Below are 27,171 nucleotides of genomic sequence, written 5' to 3' on the forward strand. Positions count from 1 at the left end.
CAGAGAGGTTTTCCCTGCCCACCTCATCTGAAGCAGAGCCTCCCTCCCCATCACTCTCTAACCCCCTTCCTGATTTTATTTCCTTCCATCAATCTTCACCACCTTAATTATCTTGCTCATTTATGCTCATTTCTGGATTTTTGTCTCACGCCTCCTACGACTTCCAAACTCACTGGAAGCTTCCCCAGAGCAAGGCCTCATGTCTCTTGTCCATTTCTCCATTCCCACCACCCATAACAGCGTCAGGCATAGGTGCTCACTAAGTGTGGGCTGACCTGCTCAATGGGTCCTAGTTGCCGCAGTGTCCCCTGAATGTCGGATTTTGCATCTGTAAAATGTGCATAAGGACACCTACCCCATGGGGAAGCCACGAGGATTCAGTGAGACGCTGTAAGCACAGAGCCAGCACACGGTGAGCTCTTACTATTCTAAGTTCATGCCCTATACAGGGAAGAGCTTGAGAAAAAGATAAAGCAAGTTCTCTACCCACCCTGGAAGGCTGGCCTTGAAAATGACTCAATGCCACAGGCTGTGCTGCTTTCTCAAGATGGCCAGAGAGCAACATCGCCTGGCGGGGAGGGGGACATGAGCCCACCTCTGCAACCCTGGCCACCTTGAAGAAGCCCAGGCAGGCTCTGACGGTGCATACGAACTGGCTACCCCACTGCCTCTTGCCTGGCACAGAAGCCCCCGCCATCTCTGCCGCTTCCTGCATATCAACATTTGAGCAAAGAACACAAAACCCATTAAATAAATGTTATGGTCTTATGGACAGGAAAAGAGAGCCGAGGAAAGAGTCTCCAGAGGGAAGGTGATTGGCTCAGAGCCCCAAGCTTGTCAAGGTCTTAAAACACCAGAGACCAAAGTTATGGTCATGCGTTGACCATGGTCATGGTCACACCAAAGTCATGCTTACAGGAATGACTTTCTTGGTCCCAGGAGCAACCATAGGGCGCAATGCAAACAGCACCTGCAGTGAACCTTAAATATCAGGGGGACCATCTCTCAGTCCTTTCTAAGTTTTTTTAAAGAAACAGTCATGGTCTCAGGGAGGAAGGCTCTGTAGGGGGCATCTGTCGATGCCCATGGCCATCTTCTTCAGGTTACAACACCCCATGGTGCTTTGGGCTACAACCCCTCCTCCACCGGCCACGGTCTTGGTGTTTCTGTCAATCAAAGGGCATCTCCCCGCCAGCCAATCAGGTGCTCCCTCCCTGGAACATGAATCTTGAGGGGAAGGAAGCAGAGAACAGAAACCATGGGGATCCCTTTCTTCCTGGAGACTGCACCCCGAGTCCCTCAGCTTCAATTCTGGGGCTGCCCACACCCTTCCAGTAAATTCTGACTTTGTGGAAGGTGACCAGGACCGGTTTCTGGTTTCTGTTCCTTACAACCTGAGACCCACACTGCAAAAGGTGCCCTGTGGAGCTTGGAGTCCTGGCAGCTGCGTGTGGCCATGCGCCTGGGTCTGGACCACTGAGAAGTTAACTCATCTCTAGTGTAAATCATCCGAGCTTTCTCTCTTCCTCTTTCCACTCTAGGGGCTACGGGGAACTAGACTTCAACCATAAGGGGGCGGTATCCCAGAGGATGGCAGACAGAGAGCAGAGCTGCCCCATCAGCCTAGATAGTCCCCTTTACTCTGCTATGGGAGGGGGAGATAATCTAGCTTATTTAAATCACAGTATTTGGGCTCTTGTTGCAGCAGCTTAGTGTGAATTATGGTATGTGGTGCATAGGTTAAAACGAAAAGAAAACCCTTCAGTTGGGACTTGAGGGAGAGACGAAGGCCACAGCCCCTACAGGCCAACCCCCTTCTTCCAGCCTCTAAGAAACTTCCCTATTCTGGGTTTGGCAAGGAGAGTGTGATCTTGATGGCCAGCCCCCCATTCCCAGCCCTCCACCTCCAGGAGGCCCGGCGAGGCCAAGGCCCAGAGGCTCACCTTCTTCTCATCCCCGCCTTGCAGGAGGTGTAGGGCGCTCCTCCGGTCACCCTCGTGCTGCCGCAGGGTGCTGCCATGGGGTTGGGGCAGGCCCGAGGGCGGAGAGATGCTGCGGCCTTGGGGGTCTACCCAGGTGTAGATATGGTTGGTGACGTAGCCGCCAGGGATGCGCCCCGCTGAGTACACCGACAGCACCAGCTTCTTGGAGCCCTTGAGAGCCTAGAGAGAGAGAGAGAGAGAGAGACACGAGTTAGCAGGAAAGGGGATGGTGCGGGATTATCCAGAACTTGCTTCCTCTCAGGACCCCGCACACGGAGTAGGAGACCAGCTCCTAAGTGTCTTCCCTTTACTAGCCCTCAATTTTGTCCTATGGAAATGAGGACGTCTGTCTCACCCCACTCCGGCCCCCATCTTGAAGTAGTCCAAACACACGGAATAGGACCTCTCAGCATACCTGTGCAGAACAGAGTTAACCGAGCAGGCCTACAACTGCAGCCTTACGAGGGCCTGCTGGGCGGGCCTCTGGGAACTTGGATTCTGAGTGTTCCCACCATTCCCTAACTAATAAGGGCAGCTCGCCGTGCCTGAATTATTTGTGCAAACCATGTGGGGGTCTGGGATGTGGGTACAGACAGAGGTGCCCACCTCTGGTGCTGAGTCTCTAATAAGCATCCCCGGTAGACAACATTTCACACGTGTTGTTACAACTCCGTGCTGGAGGAATCAAGCCCATCCCGTGTGACTGCACAGACAGGACTCAGACGCTTCTGCCTGGTTTCCTGCAGACTTTGCCTCACGTGCTGCTCCTGTGCTCACTGTGCTGTGTAGCCTTTTGCTGTAACAAATCTTAGCCACAAGCACAATCATCTGCCGAACCCGTGAGCCCTTATGGAAACTGGGGGTGGCCTCGGTGACCCCGATAAATTACTAGACAAGAGAGTCAAGAGATAAAAATACTGATACCAATGGTAGCTTAACAATGATAAAGCGCCTGTATGTATGAAACACGCGGCTCTGTACCTGATGTGCTTTATCTCCTGAAATCCTCATGGAATCCAATTTAGTGGGAGAGGGATTCCATGATTTAGTGGAAGAAAACGAGGGAAATGACCTGCCCGCACGGCTAGTATGGGGTTCCTTTCGTACAGCAACTAGTTTTGAGTGTGGATACCACCTTGACTCTACACTTTCTAGTCTGGGGATGGAACAGCCACAGGGAGAGGTGAACCCAAACTCTGAGCCCTGGGAGCGGCCATGCTGCTTTCCCATGATGCACCTGTACTGACATGAAGCCCTTTATTCAGGGAGACGGTCACTTAGCACTGGGATTAACAGCAAACATACCCCTAAACCTGGGACTTCTGAGCCAATGATAGATAGTACCTGCACGTGGGAAAATTCACGCTGCCGTTAAAATCGCATTTTACAATCATTACAGAGTATTTGTAATGCCATGGATGTGTGATACATTTTAATGTTAAGTGCGGTCAAAAGGATATAAATCCTGTCTTACAGTGTGATCTCAGTTATGTTAAGAGAAAAATTACACAGGAAAAAAAAAATGAAACTGAGCAGTAACATGCCAAGATGCCAGCAGTGCTTCTCTCGGGGTGGCAGAATTATGGGTGATGATTATTTTGTCCTTCCTGTTTCTCAATATTTTCCAAATGTTCCAGAATGAAGGTATATTGCAATCAATGACAGAAAACAGCAATGTACATAAAAGGGTAGGGAGGCACTTAGCTCTCTGAATCTGTGGGGCACTGGGTTCTACTGACCCCCCAGTTCTGTTGGCAGACAAAAGGGGTCAAGGGTGGGGCTTTCAAAGACAGTGGGGAGCCCTGGCTGGGTGGGGCTGCCAGACAAGGACACTGGGCCACAGGACTGGACACCCTGACATCTGAACCTCTTCCAGAGGAGGATGGGCAAGCTTAATGCCAGTTCCGGGTGGAGGGATAACGAGAGGATGGCAGCTCTCCAAAATGCTGCTTGTGAAAAAGATTTCTGAGAAGATGAGCAGAGAAAGATTGTACAGTGTTCTTTTCACATTCCCTGGGACTTCCCTGACAGAACAGTTGGGAAAATAAAACCTCTGTGAAGCTAGAGATGCAGGATGGAGGAAGCCGTAGACCAAGTGGGCTTCTGCCAAAACTCAGGGCATGGGCACCAGCCGCAGAAGCCACTGCAGCCGCTGAGCGGTCTTCCCGACCCTTGTGCCCTGCCCCCTGCTCCCTCCTCCGTGAAGGCACTGCTGCGGCTCTGAGGCTGCTCCAACTGGCCTGCCTCTTCTTTGCTCCCTTCCCTGGACAGACGGTGAGTCTGAGCCCCATCACTCATCAACAAGGGCTCACCGAGCCTACTGTGTGCCGGGCCTGGAGAGAGCAAAGTGGGCATATCCTCGTGGCACCTGCAGCCTGGAGAGAGACAAGGCTCTGTCAGGCGCACAGTAGGTCCTCAGAAAAACCTGGTTGCCCTGACTGGATGAGAAAGCACATATATGGCCTCCAAAGAACCACAGCACGCACAGGCATCACCCTGCAGCCACCTTCCTCATCTGATCCGGAAGGCTGCGCTGGAATTAGGAACGGGGAAGGCAAGTGGAAAGAATGGACGTTGTGGATTTGGGCAGAACTGGATTTAAGTCGCTTCTGTCACTTGTAGGTCAGGAGCCCTGGGGCCGGCTGCTTCCTCTCTGAAAGCAGCACATGTGGGATGCAGACACTGCCCACCTCTCAGGACTGCGTGGGTTAAACGAAACAGTGTGCTTGAGGGCCGGGCCTCTGCACACAGTGGGGGGTCAGCAGGTAGCAGAGCCCACTCGCCTCTCCTCCCAGGAGTGTCCACATTGAGAAGGGAAACCAGGCGCAGATAAGCATTGCCCAAGGAGTTAAAAAAAAAAAAAAAAAAAAAAAAGAGGTGTCTGAGAGAATGAAAACCAACGCACAGTGCTTGATTTGTATTCTGTATCGCTGGCAATAGTGGCATTCTCTTGGTCAGTTCTATAAATAGGCAAGCAGCAACCTTGAGAACGGAGAGGATGTTAATGACCTTGATGAGAACACCACGGAGAGCTGGCGCCGGAGAGGGCCTGGGAGGTCACTGAGTCTCCCAAGTGCTGCCCGTCCCCAGTGTGGTACAGAAGGGGGACACTGGCAACCCGAGATGGGGAGGGACTGAGAGGGTACAGCCCAGACACAGGAGGCCAGCCCTGGACAAGCCTCTTCGCCTCTGCACCTCAGTTTCCCCATCACAAGCCTGTGGGACCAGAAAATCTGACGGCCACTCAAGCCTAGACCATTCTGGAACCTCTGATATTGGCTCTTTGGGGGGGTAAATATGGGCTTTCATTGGGTCTTGGAGAGCACGAATATCATCATCCACTGCGTCATCATGCATCTTTATTTTCCTGGCAAAACTGAAGAAAAAACGAGATTTCTGAGACAGCACTTTCCACATCCAAGCAGGCTCTGGGAATATGGTCTTGGTGCCGTGGCCATTAGAACCCCGAGGGAAGGCCTCCATCCATTGTGCTTTGACTAAACCTTGTGTGTCACGCAGGGAAGGCGAGGAGGAGGGGATGGTCTAGGAACTCAGTTTCTACTTTCTCATTGCCTTCTTGTTTCCTTTTTTTTACAAACAACCGCTTGCTTATTTTAAAAGGTGTCACTGAACGGAGGGGTTAATTCCTAAAAAGAGCTGGCTGGTGCTTTCTTGCCCTGATAACCCTTCCACCTGCCTCCCATACTTACTCACCATTGCTACCTTAATCCCCGAGGCTCAGGCCATCTGGAGGATAGTGTGCTTAGGTGCCCAGGCCATTCATTTCACAGAACTGGTGGCTTCTCTCACTGGCGAGCCTCAGTAGCAAGCAGCCCTATGCAGTAGGGTAAACTAGAAAGAACTCCGGCTGTGAAACCGAGACCCAGGCATGTCCCTGTTGTGCCACTGTCCTGCTGGGTGGTCGGGGGCTACGTCCTCCTCTTGCTGGGCCTCGGTTTTGCCAACTGGCAATGAACGGGTTGGAATCCCTGATTGCTAAGGTCCTGCCCCAAGTTAAACTTCAATGTCCTCTGTATTTAGAAGAAAAGAAGTTGCTATCAGGTCCCTGAACCAGATCTTGAGCCTGGAGGCTCTGAGGTTCCATATCAACTGGGAGGGACCAAAAGGGTTTAAGAAAACACCAGAAGGGCAGATGGAGCATCTCAGGTGTTGCAGGATGCACACCCCAACTCGGCACTATCATGGGCAGCAGAGGGACCTTCAAAGGGACCTGAGGGCTGGGGGGACACACTCCAATGGGACTACCACTGTATTTCCCTGCTCTTTGTAGGCAGCTGCTTATGTGCGGTAAATCACATCCAAAAGCTACCCTAAAGCAGCCTGCGTGCTCTGCCTGTGACTGTTGGTGACTGTCAACCACACCCCTCTCCTGCTGCAGCAACCTGCAGCATCAGCCAGTCTCCTAAATCAATTGCTTATAAGCTGTGCCACCTCACACAAGTTACCAAACCTCTCTGTTCATCTGTTTCCCTCCTGTAAAATGAAGATCTCTTTTCTGCTCTCTCTTTAGGTAGAGGAACCCTATTAGCACAGTGCCTGATACTTTTAAGAATTCAATGAGCTAAGGCTAAAAAAAATCCCATGAGATCTAGGGAAAGTCCACTGCAAGCAAGAACCGTCACCAGAGTCCTCTGCTCCCCTGCGTGTTATCACATTTACGGATGAAACTCGACCGAGGGGCTTACCAGCATTCCACCAGGTCAGATCACGGAAATCTCGATCTGACCTGGCAGGTGGCATGGCTAAGATACGACCTATCACCAGATGACTACTCAGACTGCGTGCTATGATTGTAGAAATGTAAATTATATGTGTATGTCTTCAAACTTAATAACTTTGCTACTTGGATTAATGCTCTCAGGAGGCAGCTCTTCGGAGCTGACTCCGATACCCCAAAATCACAGGCCAGGCGATAGAATTCTCTGCTCAGCAGAGGACTGAGAAATAGACTGGAGACGGCTACAATGTGAAGGGACTGGGGGGCGGGGTGTTAGCATGGCAGATGCACACACGCTCCCGTGTTCAAAAACATGCACCAAAGTGCAAGCACAACGTCACAAGACCATTAGACTATTGTCTGGAGGGGCAGGTACAAAAGAAGTGTTTCAGAAAAGTCTCGAGTAAGGACATATAATGGTGAGCCATCCAGCTTATTTCAGGGCAAGGTTTTCTCTTCTGGGGAACAGATCACTCAAACTCAGGAAGGGGAGCTGGTCTAAGACCCAGGTTAGTGATGGGGAAGAGAGGGAAGGATGGTGCTACCCTGCTCTTCCTGACCCCACCTTGCCTAGTTGGGCTTTGGGTTCAGACTCACTGGGCACCAATCCTGGCTCTGAGGTTGACCTGCTGTGTGGCACAGAGCAAATAACCTAACCTCTCTGTGCCTGTTTCTGCATTTAAAATGCAACTGTTGTAAGGATTATTAAGATAATGTAAACTACCTATAAAGTACATAGCACAGAGGAGGTAGTAAATGCACATGAATTCCCTTCCTAAGTCTGCCAGCTTCTTCTCCCAAACAAAAGCCCTAGAAATTTTCTAAACCTCCCATCTACATGGATACAAATACATGAGCAACTCTAGCCCCTCCCTCCCAACTTTCCTCCTCTTCAGAAACGTCCTTCTTTCCTTTAATCCACACTTCCTCATATCAGCCCCGCCTTTTGACACTCAGCCCCTTTCCCACCGCCTCCAGGAAGCCTTCCTAGATAGTGAGTGACTCCCCTTCTCGGAGAGCACCCAGCACACTTGTATGTTTTTGTTGCCATCTATACTATAGCCTCTGCATCACCTGCACACATTCTGTCTCTAAGACTACAAGACAAGTTCCTTAAGGCACAATGCATGTTCTGTTTTCTTTATACCCTCCCCCTGCTTCTTCTCCTTCACTTACTTACCCATTCATTCATTTCATTCATTTGCTCATTCATTCAAGATGTTCACTGGGCTTTCGAGATGCCAGGCAGCCCCCAGGAATTTGTTCAAATGAGGCCACAGAAAGAGCAGTGCACTAGCCTGGGGCTCAGGCAGCCCTGGGTCACCATTCCATGCTTCTGCACACTCACGTGAGCATACACACCTCAGACACACGTGGAATGCGGAGAGAGAAGCAGAAGAGGGAATGGTTAAGAGCCGCAGCTCTGAAGCAGGGCTGCAAGGATTCCCATCCCGGCTCTGCTACCCGCCGATGGCAACCTCAGGCAAGTTACTTAGCCAGTCTGTACCCCAGTTTCCCAGGCATAAGACGGGATAATAGTAGTATTATCTCACAGGGCAGTGGTGAGGATTAAATTAGTTAATATACATAAAGTGTTTAGTGCCTGGAAGATAGGTAAGAGGTACAGAAGGGTTAGGTGTTATTATTACAGAGAACCCAGAGTAGAAGTCTCAATTCACCATCCATGGTAACCACACACAGCTACATTCTGGTGTCTATCCTTCCCGACTTCTTGTGTGCATTTTACAAACACGTGGATGTTCACACACAAAACTATTGTTGTCTGAGGTTTACACAGGCTGACTCATACTTAAGATTTCATTGATATCTTTTTTTTTTCAGCTAAAAATATATTTTGAAGCTCCTTCCTCAAAAGATCACCTCTTCCAACACTACATGGCATTCCCTGGCAGAGATGCACAACCACTGAATTCCCACTCCCCTATTGCTGGACATTTATGTTGCTTCTCATTTTTGCCAGCACGAGCAATCTGCAATAACATACTTTTACGTGCATCTTGGAGCACACGTGCATCTAATTCTCTACACCAGAGAAAAGTGGAATCCCAGAGGCAGTGGGCTGTCTGTTTTTCGTATGCAACCCTGTCCCTCTCTGTGTAGTTCCTATAATTACCTGCAGGAGGCAGCACTGTGAAACCTGGACCTATAGGAGGCCTGAATGCCCCCCATCTATGGGCGCTGTGGATGGGACTGGGTGAGGGCTGTGCAGCGATCTTTTCCCGAAGCAGAGCTCACTGTGGCGCAGGGATCCATCCTCTTTCATGCCTTCTTCCACAGGCTCCAGAAATCTCCCCGTTTAGGCAAATCTTGGCTCTATCTTCCAATCCCTTCTGGGGACCAAAGTATTATAAAGCATCAAAATAAAAAGGTGGCTGAGGGGGAGGATCCCTCAAGAGTTTTTCAGTAAAAGGTATACTCACTAGAAAACCATTCCCAGACATAGTTCCACGTCTTCCTAGCTATGAGAGTTCAGGCAAGTTCCTTAAGCCCTCCAAGCCTCAGTTTTCTCACCTGTTAAATGGGGCTACTAATGCCTACCCTTATGGACATGTGTGGACAAAATGAGGACAGACAAGATAATGTACACAAAGCATCTTGCACTGGGCATGGCATATAGCAGGTGCTCAGCAAATGGTGGTTAATATTATTGATAACAGCAAAATTACTGCAATGACCACGCGTTTTATTCTTCCCAGTGCACATATGAAGAAAGAACATCTGGGTGCTTAAGTGTCTTATGTAAGGTCACACAGAGGATAAGAGGCTGGGCTTGGACTTGAATCTTGGATTCTCCAAACTCATACATCTCTTACCAGTAGTTCAAGAAGGTTCAAATAACACGAGGCCTATCCTACGTCTTGGCCTCACAAGATGGACAAGGAGAGGATCTGAAAAGGGAGCGTGGACTTACAGGCTGTAAATAAATGAGAGGCCTTGTGCTCTTGAACCCTGAACTGGTCCCAGGTGCAGCCATAGGCACAGGGAAGACCCTCCCCATTAGCCCCACTTTGAGGGAGGACAGAAATTGGTGTGTGGACTCTCTGCCCCTGTGGCATATTTTAATGTCATGAGAAAGTAAAGCCCTAATTAACACTCTGTCTTCAGAGCTCCTTCCTCTGCACCACATTTTTGTCTGTGTTAATTATTACCTCTTACAGGGACCGCTAACTGCAACAGCGTTCTAGCCTCCTCTCTCAGCCTTCAAAATTAGTCTCTGCAGGGTGTCCAGACATCCTTTTAAAATGCAAGTGGGACCCTCCCTGCCCTGCCCCAAACTCTCCCAGTGCCTCTCAGGCCTGCACAGCTGGTCCTGCTGCCCGGCCAGCCTCATCTCCTGCCCTGCCACCTAGCCTTCCTTATAGTATCAAGTGCTCCAAGCTATTTTCACGTACTGCTCCCCGTCCCTGAAAGTACGTATCTCAGCGTACTCACTTATATAAGTGATTATTTTATCCACATCTTTCTCAATAGATGGAGAAGACAGGAAATTCTTCTGGTTTGGTCACAGATGTATCAATAAATATGAAAGATAGGAGATGGTGGGTGATTCCACATAAAACGAGAGACAATGAAAAATGCAACTGAAATTGCCTTCCTCCTGAAATTGACTTCCTTCCTCTTGAAATTGACTGCCAATGAGGAATTTTACCTCTCCTGAAGTACCAATGAGTTCTCTATAGAATCTAAAAAATATGTATTAATTTCTCTTTTTGCCTTGGTTGCTAGGAAGCTCAGAATTCCATTTGATTATGAAATATCATTCCTATAAAGGCACCACCTCACACATGCCTGTGTGTGTGAACACGTGCGCGCGTGCACGTGCACACACACACACACACACACACAATACACTTTTCAATATGGTTTCTGATCCCTCTTTCACGTGCCTCTTTCACGATATGCTTTTTAGGTTAAGTCACTCAGTTATTTTTGAAGTAGGAAGTAATATTAACTACAAATATATTAACAAATAAGTACATGGGATATGTAGAGTTTAAAGAGGGTGATAAATCACACCAGTCACATAGAAGGTGCTCAGTAAAACAACTGCCAAGTGTCTGAATGAATGCTGAAGGACATCTCAAGAATTAGACATCTTCTATACGTAGCTGGAAGCAGAGATATTTTTCACAGACACTTGGGCAGTAACTCTGCTTTCTCATCCTACCTCTCTTCTTCCACTTCCCAGAAATACTTTGCTGCTGCTGACTTTGGTCTAAGAATGCATGTCATTTACAAACAAAAGTCCAAACATTATCAGTCTATCTTCTTGTGGAATGTTGACATCAGCGGGCAGTAGTGTGGTAAGAATTAATGGTATCTCCAAGAAGGGCAGCTTAATTGCAGCGTACCTGATGTCTGTATGCCCATCAGGGGGCCAGGATCTGGGCAAAGCGGTGTCACGACATGGGCATCAGTTCTGGCTCTTTGAGGCCACTTCACCTCCTTGAGCTGGTGCACCCCAGGGAAAATCAAGTGGACTGCAGAGCAGCTGTGTGAGCCCATCCAAGACCCCCTCCCAGAAATGCAGCTCCACATAAGGGTCAGGAAGCACCATGACAACATATGTATGAAGCAAAAATGAAAGGAGGAAGGTAATTAAACCACTGAGGAAATGTGAATACATAGAGATAAAGGCCAGGGGAGATGGCAGAGAAGTGATGACTAGTTAGGGAGGGTGGGAATATCTGCATCTTCTTTTCTCCTTTTCAGTTTTCGTAATGATGTTTAAACTTGCCTTTAGTTGGGAAATTACTAAGTAGATTTTCAAAAATCAACTGTGCATTCCCCTCATTCTCTTTTCTTTATGAGTTTGACCTTCTCCAAAGGCTCAGTGTGAAGATGCAGAAGGAAACCCTTGCTCCAGTGCTGGGAATGCCAGGATCCCAGAGGCTGGAACGGGGACCTGAAATTTCAAAACCCCTGCTCTCCAGTATCTTTGCCCCTAAATGTCTTAGCGAGCTAAGGCTGTGTGAAAAGGAAAAACATGAAGGATCAAAGAGAGGGAAAAAAATGTTGCCCTTGGCGATAATGCTATGAGAAATTTACAAGATAGTGACAGAGTGACCCTCCCTTTGCAAAACAATTCACAAGATGAGGACAGAGCGATTCCAGAAAGATACTGATTCCTTTTTACTGCAATTCTTCAATTATCCACTAAGCCTGGCTTTTAGTCTCTTATAATTTAAGTAAATTGCTTTACAAATGTTCTTTTAAATTTTGTCTCTTTATTCTTTTCTTTTTTCCTTTAAGGAGGAACTAACAAGATTCTAGGAGTCATAAATATAGTCACCAGATGTGCCTCGATGGGTTTGCAATGGACTGCTTTGCTGTCTAGAATCAATGTCCATAGCGCATCCATCCATCAGGAAAATCAGTTTATTTCAATATCATTTTCTCAGTGCACGAGTAGATACGTGGATGGGGAGTATTCTCCTTGCTGACTCTCCACATTCCCGTCTGTCATTACTTTCTGTGCATTCTCAGTTAATACGGGGATGGGCTTCCAATTTAATTCACCCTTAGACTGAAGAATCTGAATTCAAGGTGGATGAATCAACCACCTCCTAACAATCTACCCAGGAGATATGATAAAGAAAAAGGCTGATAGATTTGATGACATGGAGATGTCAAATTCTTGTGATTCAATGGGCAAAGAACATCAAAAAGTTATACACCAAATAAATGTTTTATATATGTATTATATATCTATATATGTATAAGATATATGATATATTCTATACACTCTATATATTCTATATATATTCTATACATTCTATATATATATGTATATACAGCTATACAAACAATAAACATGCAAAGCAGTTCAACTTCACTATTTAAATTACGCAAATCAGAGTAGGATACATTTTGTCGATCAGATTGTCAAAAATGGAAAAGAAATACGATATCCAGTGTTGGCAAGGCTGGGGAAAAATGAGGCGTCTCATACACTGCTAATGCTGGGAGGAGGGACTGTAATAAAAACAAACTCCTTCCCAAGAGCACTTTGGCAACATCCACCCAAGTCTTAAAAATCTGCCTATCCGGGCTTCCCTGGTGGCACAATGGTTAAGAATCCACCTGCCAGTGCAGGGCACACAGGTTCATGCCCTGGTCCGGGAAGATCCCATGTGCCGTGGAGCAACTAAGCTCGTGTGCCACAACTACTGAGCCTGCGCTCTAGGGCCCATGAGCCACAACTACTGAGCCCACGTGCCACAACTACTGAAGCCCACATGCCTAGAGCCCGTGCTCTGCAACAAGAGAAGCCACCACAATGAGAAGCCCGCGCACCCCAACGAAGAGTAGCCCCCGCTTGCCGCAACTACAGAAAAGCCCAAGTGCAGCAACGAAGACCCAGCGCAACCAAAAATAAATAAGTAAATAAAATAAAATAAAATAAAATAGAAATCTGCCTATCCCCTGAGCCAATGCCACCTCTAGAGAGACAGTCCAAAGAATTATTAGAGATGTGCTTAAAGATTAATGTGCAAGGATGTTTAAAGCAGAAATATGGATAATGTTTTTTTAAAAAAACAGTCCAACAAGAAGAAATTAGTTAAATAAACCATGTACCCCTTTGCTATGATATATTATGCAATCATTAAAAATCATTTTCGAGAAACATTTATCAAGGTGGGAAAACAGTCCTGATACATTGTCTGGTGAAAGAGGCAGGATCCATGACCACGTTCAGAGTGGCCGTTTTATAGAGGGTTCCCAGTGCAAATTTACACACACAGGCACACAGGGGACTGAACAGACAGGAATCAAATTGTCCACAGTGACTGTTTCTGGGTGGAGGGGATTATCAAGATCTGGGGGGTTTTTTCCTTTGTGTTTTTCTGGGGTTTCTAAGTTTTCTAAATTGAACCCGTATCTCTTAGGTCATTAACACACACACACACACATTTTATTTTTAAAAGCCCAGACTCCTCTACTCCTCATGTTTCCTATGAACTGAACAAAACGGTCTTTGATTTACCCAGTCTGCAATGGCCACCAGTCTTCTACACAAGGCCGAGGAGACTCTGTCCTCATCCTGCCCAGATGGCAGACAGCAAGACAGATTCAAGCCTCCACCATCCAGTGAGATGATTTCATAAGTTACAGGTTTATCCTAACGGGGGTTGAGGTGAGGTCACAGTTATCTAGTTAGGGAATTTCCACAGACTGCACAAAATAAAATCCTGACAAAGGTCAGGGCATGGTGAGAGAGATAAGAGAGGGGGACAAGGAAGGGAGGCAAGGAGTGCCCACTGCCACCTCTGTACCTAAGGTTTAGTCAATGACATGCATAGAGCTTTCCCAGGAAGGGGCAGGGCGGCTGTGGCCTGGGTGGTCTGGTTCCTCATGGCTTTTCATGCCAAATGGAAAAAATTGGGGAAGAAGCGTACATTTACTAAACCCCAGGTCTGGCCAGCACCGGGGCTTACACCCCGCTTCTCAGAAGCTGTCGAGAGCAGTGGCCAAGAGCAATGCTTTGGAGGCATAAAGAGCTGGGTTCAAATCGGGTCCTGCGACCTCCCATCTGTGTGCAGGTGACTGGTCACTTCCCCTCCCAGATGCTCGGTTTCCTCTCCCCGGGGGGCTGTGTGAAGAGTCGGTGTGTGAAGCCCGAGCAGAGTTCCTGGTGGCACACAGAGGACCCTCCACGTGGCCATATTTATGAGTGTGCTCAGTATTATAGGCTTGTAAGCATCTTGTGTGCTATGTATTTTATACGAAGTAGAACATCACCTGGTAGGAAAACAGACCCAACACAGTGGAGTGAACATAGTGGGTAATCATTCAATGTTCAAATTAATAGATGTGCCCAGTGCTTCAATACGTTACCTGCAATGCCATCAATATCCCTATTTTAGAGATGAGGAAATGGAACAGAGAAGTTAAGTAACTTGCTTGCCATTTGACTATTATTCCCATCACAATTTTATTGAAGAGGAATCTAAGAATCAGAGAGGTTAAGAAGCTTGTTCAAGGCCCTACAGTACAAAGTGGCAGAGCTGGGCTTCAAACCCAGAGCGTCTGGCTCTAGAGCCCAGGTTCAAGCACAGAAGGATGTTGCCTCTTTCCGGTGCTGGGGTGATGGATACATTCCCTCAAGTCAACAAAATCTGGGTTTAAATCCTGACTCTGCCACTTTCCATCTTTGTGACAACAGGCAAGTGACAAATTCTTTGTAGTTTTGCAAAATGAAGCAAATAAACGTGGTACCTACCTGACAGGGCTATCGTGATGTTTAAGTGAATTTATATATACAAAGGTTATTATTGTCCGCAGAGCAACACAAGAAAACACTAGGAAGTATATACCCTGTGTCACAACAGAGTGAAGGAGGCCACTACCCGGAGGAAGGGGAGGGGAGAAGGGAAGGTTTCTCGCGGATGGGGCAGCTGCATGTGGGCGGCAGGGCTGCTGGGAGGATGCACTGGGGCCGCGGATGTCAACGGGTGGAGAGAAACAAAGCCGTGTTTCAGAGGAGGGCGTGCTGCTTGTCTGGCCAACTGTGAACTGCACTTGGGAACAGCCGGAGAAAAGCACTGTCTGTGGGTACAAAGGGATCGGATCATGGGCAGCCCGAACATCAGGGTGAGGGGCTCGGCCTCTGCCCCACGGGCTCCCAGCTCCGGTGCGAGGCACTAGGCAGGGCATGGCTGGATCAGACCCAAGTTTAGAAAGTTCACCCTGCTTCCAGGGTGCAGAATGGACTGGGCGGCAGGTGAGCAAGATGGGAGACAGACAGACAGCAAGGAGGCCTCTGAGGCCCGGCAGTGGCGACGGCGGGGGAGGAGTGGTTTGAGACCCGCTGGGGAGAGGTCAGCCCCAGAGAGTCTAACCCCGCCAGCGCCGGTGCGATCCCCAACGGGGACCATGGAGAAGAGGAGCAGGTCAAGTTACTAACTTGGGAAATGTCCACGATTTGCAGGTGAGTGGAGAGGTGCCATCAGAGGGTCAGAGATGAGCCAGGGCTTCCAGGGCAAATAAAGTTGTTGTTAATACGAGAGAAGAACTGAAACTATAAATAAAAATAAATAAATAAACTAAAGGGAGGACAGATCCTGTTCAGAGACCACACTGCTAGGAGATGGGTGAAGAGACAGACATTTGGGGGAAGAGGGGAAGGAATTTGTGGGCGATCTGAACATCCTGACGTGCCCAGCAGACTTAAAAATCTCAGGATTTGGAAGGACTCTTGGAAGGGGGAGAGGGTTCAGGAGAGTTGGGGAAAATCTGGGAGAGGTTTGGGGAACCCAAGAAGAAAGAAGAGGGAGGCGGAAGAGAGATGAAGAAAAGCATAAAGGTCATGCTGGGTCCAGACACACCAAAGGACACCACACCCTCCATCTGGGGCCAGGAGGATGGAAATGGCAGAAGGAAAACCCCTCCCCAAGGACTTCTGAGCGAAGCTTCCCTGCCTACATGGGAGGTTAATTTCTGATAGCTGGACCACTTTTCTATTCTTTTCTTTTCTTAATCAGAAATCTCTTAATGAAGCCTAGAACACCATTGCAGAAGTGGTTCAAATAAATTACAGGGTTTTTTTTTAAAGTGCGGATGCCCATGTTGTCAAATCACCACTTTCACCTGCATTAATTGCTTAAACGGGTTCTGGAAACAGCTAACTCCTCTGCCTCCTCGTCAGGGCCCCTGGGGCGCCCAACAGGGAAGGACGCTGGGGAACAAGGTTGGGCATGCAGCTGATCGGGGGACAAGGCTGTCACACGCTGGCCTCTGGGCCATGCATCTGTCTTGCCTCCCGACATTTTTAAGGGAGGTCGCGGCATACAATTCCATTCAATCCCTGGGCTTGATTACTGCTGTAAAATGAAAATGCAGATGCCAACATCCAGATAGGAGCAATTACATTTTTAAAGAAACTCTGTCTATGTGGGAATATTGATTACATTTAGTAAATGACTGTGCAATTCAAACATCTACAATGGATCACGAAAGTCCCAAGTTCCAGAGTTTTCTTCCAAATACATTTTTTCTTTGTCTTTCAACAGGCACAACGGAAAACTTTCAAAGCCAGCCAAATTCAGTCGATAGCATTTTTCATTTCAATCCTTTCAGTGGGACCTCTACATCCTTATTTCTCAAACTTTTGATGTGCAACGGCGTCAGTGACCTGTTTGTAAGGACGGGGAACCAGGCTCACCAGTGTGGGAGTCTGAGTCACAGACAGGCAAAGGGAGTTGCTCAAGGTCACAGCCAAGTACACTGTCAGATGAACCCAGGTCCATCTCCAAAAGTTACCTCTTGGGTACAGACCTCCCTTCTCTTGATTTTCCAATATATCAGCTGACCTTGCACATCTGGAATTGTGCTCCGAAACAGCTAAGGATGGGGACAGGCTCGATCCACCTTTCTGATCAAGTCTTTATGTGGATATAAATGGGGGTGGGGTGGGGGAAAGGGGTGGAATCCAAAAGAAAGATGTGCTTCCCAAACCTCAGAGTGGTTAAGACTTGTCTGGGGGAGGCTTGTTAATTTGTGAACCACCACTTTTAAGGCCCCAACCCCTGGGTGTCTGGAAACACACTTTTGATGTCACTTTACTATGTTCTTCCCTGTAGCCTGCAGCTTAAAAGTACCGTAAAGAGGACAGCTTGGGACTTGTTTATGGGAGGCTGATCTATTTGCTTTGCATTCAAAGTTGAGAGGATGCTGATATTATGAAAACTCAGGTAGAAAGGAAAAATAACTATGAAACTGGCTGCCAGCTGAAGCAGTACCACAGCCAATTTAGCAGAAGGAACACAAATTCTCAAAGGGGGAAGGAGGCAAAGGGGCTGGGACTGGAAAAGAAGAAAAAAACCCATTTATGCATTCTCAGATAAAGCAGCTTTGAAACATACATGTGATTAGTAGGAACTTGCCCTTCACCTGAAACGTTGAGGTTTCTTGAAACCTGAAGTGTTTCTTTTTTTTTTTTTTAATAATAAAAAGCCAGAAGATATAGAAGATATATCTCACCCGAAATTGGTTCATTGATTGCTTCAGAATGCATAAATGATTCTATTTTGGAATCTCAGACACAGTCAGGCTGTGGAAATAACCCACTTCTGGGAATGTGATTTTTAAATTGAAAGCAAAGTGACAAATCAAATAACTGAAGGTGTCTCTTAGGGTCGATTTGGGCTGCAGACGTTGGAAAAAGCTATTGCCCAGGGCCTCCCTGGTGGCGCAGTGGTTAGGAATCCGCCTGCCAATGCAGGGGACACGGGTTCAGAGCCCTGGTCCGGGAAGATCCCACATGCCGCAGAGCAACTAAGCCCGTGCGCCACAAGTACTGAGCCGGTGCTCCAGAGCCTGCGAGCCACAACTACCGAGCCCACATGCCACAAATACTGAAGCCCCTGCGCCTAGAGCCTGTGCTCCACAATGAAGAGCAGCCCCTGCTCACCACAACTAGAGAAAGCCCGCGTGCAGCAACGAAGACCCAACGCAGCCAAAAATAAAAAGTAAATAAAATAAATATATTAAAAAAAAAAAAAGCTATTGCCCACCGTCACAGACCACACTTTTTTTTTAAGGTCTTTCACTTAAATGGTATTAGAGGGTTTCCTATTCAGTAGGTTTTCATACCTATTAACTCATTTGATCCCTACAGCCGTCCTGGGAAGGAGGCAAGTGGGAGGTAGCTCTGCCCATTTCACAGTTCCGAAGCTGAGGTTCAGAGATGTCACGTGACCTGCCCAGAGCCACACAGCCAGCTTCCTGGTACAGCACGCAGTAGAGCCTATGGCTTTCCTTGATTTTTCTATCCAGCACCCAGTACACTGCAACCCACAGACTTTCTTAAGCAATCACACTCAAGAACCAAGGAATCCTGAAGTCACCAGCATTGTATTGGGAGTAAGATCATTCCATTCATTCAGCAAATATTTATTTATTAAAACACCTACTGTGTGCCAGGCACCGTGGAGGTGCTGGGGGTGTGTCAGTGAGTAATGCAGGTCAAATTTCAGTTCTCGTGGAGCTTACTCGAAGTGGGGAAGGCAGATGATAAACAGTAAAATGTCCTTCTGGTAGTGACAAGTGTGCTGAAGGAAATTAAAGCAGGGTACAAGGATGGAGGAGTTGGGGGGGTTGGGGCGATGCTGCTTTGGAGAGGGTGGCAGGGATGCAGAAGCATGCAGATGTCACGGCACTTAAAACACTCGGTGGGACTTCCCTGGTGGCGCAGTGGTTGGGAATCCGCCTGCCAACGCAGGGGACACGGGTTCAATCCCTGGTCCAGGAAGATCCCATATGCCGCGGAGCAACTAAGCCCGCGAGCCACAACTACTGAGCCCGTGCACCACAACTACTGAAGCTCGCGCGCCTAGAGCCCGTGCTCCGCAACACGAGAAGCCACCGCAATGAGAAGCCCGGGCACCACAACGAAGAGTAGCCCCCCGCTCGCTGCAACTAGAGAAAGCTCACGCACAGCAACGAAGACCCAATGCAGCCATAAATTAATTAATTAATTAATTTAAAAAAACAAAAAACAACAGCACTTGGTGACCTGTGGCCATGGATGGATCCAAGTCCCCCTCATGACTCCCTGAGGGCACGGGCTGTATACTGGTCATCTCTGATTTCCAAGTACAAGCCACAGGCCTGGGTGTGGTAAGCGCTGCTTACAGCACCAGCGGACAAACGGCTCTGCCTGATGACAGGCTGGACTAAAACATGCCACTTTCTCTCGACATGTAAGCATCAGACTCCCCACTTAGTAAAATGAAGCCTTTGGATAGTTTTTAAAAGGCCCCCTGAATGTCAGGCACAAAATGTGCCGTCTGCCTGCCTTCCAGCAGGGGGCTGGCATTGCCTTCCAGAAGGACAGGTACATAACCCTAGGGGCTGGGTTCCAGGCGGGGAGGTAAGGCAAAAGGGCTACTTAACTCCTAATCCCAATGGTGACCCTGGGCTAGTCAATTTCACCTCCTTGGGCACGACCCTCCTGACCTCCCTGCCTTCCCTGTGGGGGGAGAAGGCACCCATCATACAGTAGACACACACTAAGTCAGCCTCCTCTCTTCCCAGTAGTGTTCCGGAAAGCAAGGTTAAGACACAAGTGCACCGACCCCATGGTGCTGCCTCCTGCAGCTGATGCCCGAGTGCACGGGAAGCAAATGGAGAGGCTGATTCTTGCTCTTTGCGCCCTTTCCACCTGCCCTGCTGTAAAATGGAAATGTCTGCAGCACAGGAATCTTGAAAAGGCGGCCCCTGCCCTGGGGCGCAATTAGAACTCTGTGTGAGCTCAACATTAACATCAGATTCTTGCTTGGGGGTTTTTAAAGAAAAAGAAAAAAGGAAGAAATAGAATCGGTTTTGAAAGATTTGTATTGCAGCCTGCAGCTACCTCTAGCCATGAAATGTCATTCCTTCTAATCAGATTCTCTGGTCCTTGCTGGGCACTAGTCCGGGGTCCCTAAGCCGTGGAGACCAAACACTGCCCTTCCAGGTCATCCAAGAACCTTGCTGGAAAGCCAGTTGGAGCCTAATCCCCAGGAACGCCTGCTTTAGTGCAAAGCCCTTTGAAGGGTGGCGGGGGGGATTAGGACTCGGAGATGCACATGTGCGGCAAGCACGAGCCGACAGGCAGGCAAGGGGCTGCGTGCACTTGACAGGTGCGTACAGACTGGGTGTCTTGTGGCTGAAGGCAGGCGGAGGTGGGAAGTAGCACCGCGCACAAAATCCAGTTGGTCGGGGGTTAAAGGATCATACTTATCTTTGTAGCTCCATCTAAATGATGAATCTACGGCAGGTAATAAACAACTGGGTTTGTCGGGAGGGGGAGGGGGAAAAACAAGAAGCTAGCGCTGGAGTGATTCTACATCTCTTTCCCGTCCAGCTTAAAGTCAGGAGGCAGGAATCTTCTACTATAAAAATATCAATCCTGAAAAAAACAAATAAAGGCATTCTCTTCCACCCTAGAAAATGCTTCTTTGATTTGAACCGCAAATAACCAGTTGAAAGGCACCATCATTTTCTAAAACCTTGAGCCAAATAAATACACAAGACTAAATTAAAGAAATGCACCCTCTCAAGGTACTGCCTCACGCTCTGGGCCCAGCAACCAAACATCTATTCAATAATAGTTTTATTAATAGTGAGCTTTCAACATGTCATTGCTGGCAGGACTCAGAGGACCCAAGCGTGAGTGCAGAGCCAGAGGAAAGCCTGTGTGTCCCCACGAACACATTACCCATGGTTTCCAAATTGGAAGACAGGAATGAGACAGGGGAGGAGGAGCTGCATTTCAGACACAAAGTTGGAAGTGGTGATAATTTGTAATGGCTTCAGCCAACCATGTACAATGGGAAGATGACAAATGTGTCATTTAGAATGTGCCAGACCAAATACAATAACTTATATTAATACAGACAGATTCTTCCCAGGTTATTATGCAAAGGAAGGGAGGGTGTGATAACTCTAACTAAATGAAAGGGCCAGCCACTGTTTTAAACTTCTGGAACGTTTCAAATTCTAATATGCTCCTTGGATGCACCTGGGGGGATTCAGAGACTGTAATGAAGCCGTTTAATTTTTATCGAGATGAAACACACGCACCCATACACACACATCCCGGCGGCACATGGATACCCCGCTTTCTGCTACCAGAAGAATCAGGGACTCAGAAAGCAAGTGCGTGAGTGAATTTGATTTTGACTGCTCCCAGGGTGGTGCTGGGCATGCCACAGTCCTGTTGTCGTTTTCTCATTTACTCTGGAATGGCACAAGGGTTAGTGTTCTTGGGTTGAGGGACAACAGTCAACTTCTCGTCAGCACAGTGTGTAAGCCATCAATTTCTTGATTTGGTAGGAGGCTACCCAAGAGTGCCAAGATTCTTGTCTCCCAATCGTTAGCCAACTTTCTTTACTCTGCGATAAACGAAATCAATTCCAAAAGAACAAGAAAACACCGGATTAGACACTCTAAACGCCTCTGTGTAGTACATACCGAGCAAATCACAGACTGCCTGGCTCATCCACCCTAGGACCCGTAGAGAGTCAGTGACTGGCCCAAGGTCACATAACAAATGTGCAGCAGAGTCCAATGCAACATCCCTGGCCTGTGGACTTCTTGGCCAATTTATCAAGCATTTTTGGCTGAAAATCTTTGAAAGATCTACTTTTTTATTATTATTAGCTTGGCTCCTGTTCGTTCAAGATACACTTTTCAAAAATCAAACGTTTCAACATAATTGCAAATAGTAAATGGCTTGCCTTATCCGCACCTGTCCCTGCTGATTTAGCAAATAGGCTTCAAGAGAGGGATGGGAGCCCCACCAGACAGAGGATAAAATCCTCACTGAACTTGCCCTAACAATGGATACTTAATTTGTCAGAAGAGAAGTGGAAGAACCCTTGTATACTCAATCTCCTCTGTTCACTGAGAGGAGGTGACCCTCTCTGATTCATCAACTCTTAAGGAATTTGATTCCTAAAATTTAATTTTCTTTATACACACACACACACACACACACACACACACACACAATTAATCTCTCCTTTGAAAAGCTCAGAGGATCTTTCCCCACTTTCTACCTGCAGAGGAAAAATAAAGATTTCAAGATTGAAAACATATCTCCTCAATACCCAAAACATGGAAACAACCTAAGTGTCTACTGACAGATGAAGGGAGAAAGTAAAGGTGGCATATATTTATATACAATGGAATATTATTCAGCCATTTAAAAAAGGAAATCTTGCCATTTGTGACAACACAGATGAACCTGGAGGACGTTATACTAAGTAAAATAAGCCAGACACAGAAGGACAAATACTGTATGATCTCACTTATAAGTGGAATCTAAAGACATTGACCTCATGAAAGTAGAGAGTAGCATAGTGGTTGCCAGGGTTTGGGGGTGGGGGAAAGGGGAGATATTGGTAAAAATTCCAGTTATAAGATGAGTAGGTGCTAAGGATCTAATGCACAGCACGGTGACTACAGTTAATAATTCTGAACTGTATTCTTAAAATTTACTAAGTGAGTACATCTTAAGTGTTCTTACCATGAAAATAAAGTAACTGTGAAGTGATGGATATGTGAATTAGCTTAATTGTGGTAATCATTTTGCGATATAAAGGTGTATCAAATATCCCATTGTATACCTTAAATACATACACTTTTTACTTGCCAGCTATACTTCAATAAAACTGTGGGAGGAAGCAAAAAATCAACAAATGAATAAAATAAAATTGAAGAAGAAGAAAAAAGAAAACACGTCTCCTACTAAATGCAACGTGATATCCTGGAACAGAAGAAGGACAGAAGCAGAAACACTGGTGCCATTTGAATAAAATCTGAAGTTAAAATCCCTGCACCGTAGCTTATAAAGAGGGGCTGGAAGGGCAGAAATCCCGGTTAAGGGCAGTTTGTACCTCATAGAGAAGCCGGGGCCTCTTCGGGCTTTCAGTTAAGGGACTTAACACCTTCAATTTCGTGGAAATGTGTCAACAGCTGCAAGTGTTCTAAACTGTCCCTGAAACTCCCGCCTATCCTGCAAGCCCAGGCCCTCCTGAGGCCTCAGCGATGAGGTGCCGCCTCCTCCGTTTTAAATTCCATCCATGGAAAGTCCGTCCCCCTTTCTCCCTGGAGTTAAGGTGACACAAAGCAGCACTCGTTTGCCTGTTGCTTCTGAAGGGTCCAAAGGGGTGTGCTCCAGGCTGGTTATGTGTCTGGCACTGGCCGGAAGGAAGAGGGTCACCCGAGAGGCAAGTGTTCCCTCAGCCTGTTCAGGAAAAGTGACAGCGATAAGGAGCTGCCCGGATGGCACTGGCTCTCACCCATCCCAGGGCAGTTCTGCTCCTATCAACACCACCCCGCCCCCCGCCCCCCCAGCAAGGGCAGTTCGGGAGCTTCAAAAGCTATTCCAAGAGAGTTCAGGTCTGACTCTGGAAGCAACAAGAGGAAACACAGGAGCTAATTAAGGCCTGGGGCTGCTCTGAGTCACCCGGTAGCAGCACCTTGGCGTAGTCGAGGGACGTTCAGGGAGAAGATGCAGAGCGCCATCAACGAGATGGGGGAGGGCCTATCGGAAACTCACAACTGAGCAGCTCCAGCCTTAGAGGTGCCGCAGAGTCTGGGGTGGGAACTGAAGGGAGACTCAGTGTTTTGAAAGTCCATGTTACCAGAGGCCTTTCTCAAGTCTATCACCTTGTGATGATTAAGCTACCTGAGTCCTTTTAAACTGCCGCTAAAATTGAATCCACGTTTATAAATGACCATTTGGATCAAGTATCTTCCAAGTATAAATGGATCATCTGGGAACTCCAGACCTTTTAGGGTCAAAGGCTAATGGATTATTTCTTTATAAATAGGTGGAATGTCAGATAACAGGAAGAGATTGGCTGGGGGGAGGAGACAGACAGGAGGATGTCCTGAAACCCACAAGGAGCTTTGTCCGCTGCACCCTTGAACAATATAAACTCATCCGTCTTTTTTCAGAAGCAGTGAAGAAGTTTCTAAAATCCTCAGGGGCCTCCCTGAGGGGCAGACAGATCAGGAAGCAAATGAGGGAAGCCAAGGTCAGAGGATGGTCAGGCCCCAGCTGAACAGTCAGGAAGTGGGTTCAAGATGCACCTGGCCACAGGTCATCAACAGACACAGGAAGTAGCCCGGGGACCTCTGCTGCCTAAGCGTTCCCCAGCAGCCTGCAGGCCCTCCGCTGGAGTCCAAAACACCTGCATAGAGGGGACCCGAGGCAGGGGCGAGTGGTGGGGTGGTGAGAAGCTGGGTCACAGGCCGCCCCGATCCCCTGGGAAGCATTTTCCCTGCAGAAGCAGATTGTGTCACTGTTCCTTTTCCCCAGAACTCTTCATTTCTTGCACACAAAGGTCGTGGTGGTGGTGGTGGTGGGGTGTGTGTGTGTGTGTGTGTGTGTGTGTGTATACCCCTGCAAGGGATCCCTGAATCCACACATAAACCAAACGCTCTCCACCTCATACTCCAGTTGATCTGCAATAGCCCTGGGCACGAGATCAGCAAACATGTACATTCCTTTAAACAGCATGATTAAATCCCTAAGAGCTAGTTGTCAGGAGGTTATTTTTCTCAATTAACAGACACAAAAAGTACAACTTCTCTCAAGGGGTTGGGGAATTTATTTTTGACATTCAGGCAGACGCCTCCTTCCCAACAACGTTAGAGACACTTACAGTCCAAGTGAGAACCAGAGGTTATGAGGGGGCAAGTGACGTGTCCCAAGATACATGGCCTGGTTCAATAAACAGCAGGGTCAGGCCAGAACTCTGTGGGTCACCAGACCAGACTCCTTGGACCACTCTGACACTAACAAAACTTTCTTTCAGGGGCAAAACCCTAGAGAATAATGAGAATAACAACAGCAGAAGGGGAGGTCACCCACTGATAACTAACTATATGCCAAGCAGAGACCTTCTCTCTTTTAACGCTCATAAGAACCCATAGCCCCTTTCGCACTTTGTAATCACACATTTGCCTAAGTATTTGATAATGCCTGTCTCCCACGCACTAGCCTTTATGCCCCACGAAGGCAGGGTCCATGTCCGTTTTGCCCATCACTATATCCCAAGTGCCTGGCATCTATTTGCTCAAAAAACTAGATGTTCCTGTTTTAAAGAAATACTTTTAAGAAAAATGGGACCCAGAAAGGTCAAGCGATTTGCCTAAGGACACACAGCATGGAGTTACTGCCAATATGAGGAGCTTCGCCACTCTGCCCCGTACTCATCCCCAAACCAGAGCCCTACCTTGACGGCCTCAGCGTGGGTCACCCGGGCCAGGGATCTGTCGTTGACACGCAGAATCTGGTCCCCCACTCGCAGCCCTTCCTTCTCGGCCAGAGAGCCTGGCTCCACCAGCGACACATAGATGCCCACGCCATGCTCCGAGCCCCCGCGGATGCTGAAGCCCAAGCCCTCGTGGGCCTTGGCGCGCCGCAGGCTCACTAGGCGCACCTCCCCGGGCCCCGCGCCGTCGGGGCCGCCCCAGCTGGGTTGCCTGTAGGAGGCGGTGGCGGGCAGGTAGAGACCCTCGGCAGTGTACTGGTCGAAGAGCAGCTGGTCGGAGCGCGGGATGACCAGCCGCAGCATGGGCAGCAGACGCCGCTTGACCGGGCTGTCCAGCAGCACGCGCAGGGTGCGCACCAGGTCGAAGACGTTGCGGCGCGCGTGGTAGGCGTTCAGACAGTGCGTGAACTGCTCCCGCTCCGGCTCGCTCAGCAGCGCCGTCAGCGCCTGGTGCAGCTGGCGCACGTTGGCAGACAGCAGTCGCAGCCCCGCGCCCCCGCCGCCGCCGCCCGCCCCGGCCGCGGAGCCCAAAGAGCCGGTGGAGGACGAGCTCACCGACAGGCCGTCCAGCTGCGCGTTCATGTCCCCGCCGAGGGCCGGGCGGACTCGGGGCGCGCGGTGGGGCAGCCGCTGCACTCGCTGGCACTGGCGCGACAGCTGGATCCCCGGGAGCGCGGAGATCGCAGCCGAAGTCCGGGTTTTGGAGCTGGGGGGACGCCGAGACAGGGGCTGGATCCGGGGAGACGCAGAGACGGCGGCCGGAGTCTAGGCTTGGGCTGGGCACGGAAACAGTGCCTGAATCCTGGGGGTATCGCGGAGACCAGTGCTAGAGTCCCGGGCGCGCGAAGACGGAGGGTGTCGCGAAACTGGAGTCCTCGGGGCGCAGAGACGGAGGCTGGAGTCCAGAGGACGCGGAGACAGAGGCTGGAGTCCGGGCAAGGCGGAGACGGCGGCGGGGTCCCAAGGGACAAGGAGTTGGCGGCTGGAGCCCGGAGGTCGCGGCTACTGCGGCTGGAGCCCGGGGGGACGCGGAGAGAGCAGCTACATTCTGGAGGGCACAGAGACGACGGGTGGCTGCAGTGGGGTGGGGGGTGCCCAGCTAAGCTGACCGCCCCGTCACACCATGCCCGGGGCTCCCCCAGCCGGGCCGCCCGTTCCTCTCGGGCTGGGGGGCCCCAAAGTCATAAGTTGGGGTGGGGGGCGCTCTAGTCCCAGAGTCCCCCGAATCGCAGCTGATGGAGCCGCACGGGCGTCCGGCAGGGGGTGCGGGGCATGTCCGGGGCAGCCCTGGGAGGCAGCAGCCCGGGTACCCCTGCGCCCCCCGAACCACCCGCGCGCAGACGGAGCCGCGCGCCCGCGAGCCGGGACTTTGAGAACTGTTGAGCAGCCCGGGGCCGATCTTCCAGCGAGTTCCGACGCCGTCGCTTTCGCCAGCCCAGTCTTGGCCCCGCCCCCTTGCCCCTCCCCCTCTCCCGCCCCCTCCCCCCGGCGGGCTCTTCAGGAAATGACGTCCGGCTTCGAGCCTGGCGGTTGCCTGGAGACGGGGTGAAACAGTCCAACCCCAGGGAAGAAAGGGGCGAAAGTGGGGGTAGGGGTGGGAGAATAATGCGAGTCTCCCCACTTCTCCAGCCGCGGGCCGGGGGGCTGGACCTCAAAA

At 49.2% G+C, this 27,171-nt stretch overlaps 1 protein-coding gene across 4 annotated transcripts in view; it reads right to left on the reverse strand.

The window, feature by feature from the left end:
- WHRN (whirlin) overlaps window positions 1-26,957 on the reverse strand; it is an 88,947-nt gene extending 61,990 nt beyond the window's left edge. For all 4 annotated transcript variants that reach the window (XM_059925444.1, XM_059925443.1, XM_059925442.1 and 1 more), the window contains exons 1-2: window positions 25,476-26,957; window positions 1,944-2,162 (exon numbers count right to left, since the gene is read on the reverse strand). In XM_059925444.1, the coding sequence (XP_059781427.1) occupies window positions 1,944-2,162; window positions 25,476-26,096 (840 nt within the window). In that variant the 5' untranslated portion in view covers window positions 26,097-26,957. The remainder of the gene's footprint in view (window positions 1-1,943; window positions 2,163-25,475) is intronic.
- Window positions 26,958-27,171: the final 214 nt, after the last annotated feature.

Source organism: Balaenoptera ricei, chromosome 6 (genome assembly GCF_028023285.1).
Source record: "Balaenoptera ricei isolate mBalRic1 chromosome 6, mBalRic1.hap2, whole genome shotgun sequence".
Lineage (NCBI taxonomy): Eukaryota > Metazoa > Chordata > Mammalia > Artiodactyla > Balaenopteridae > Balaenoptera > Balaenoptera ricei.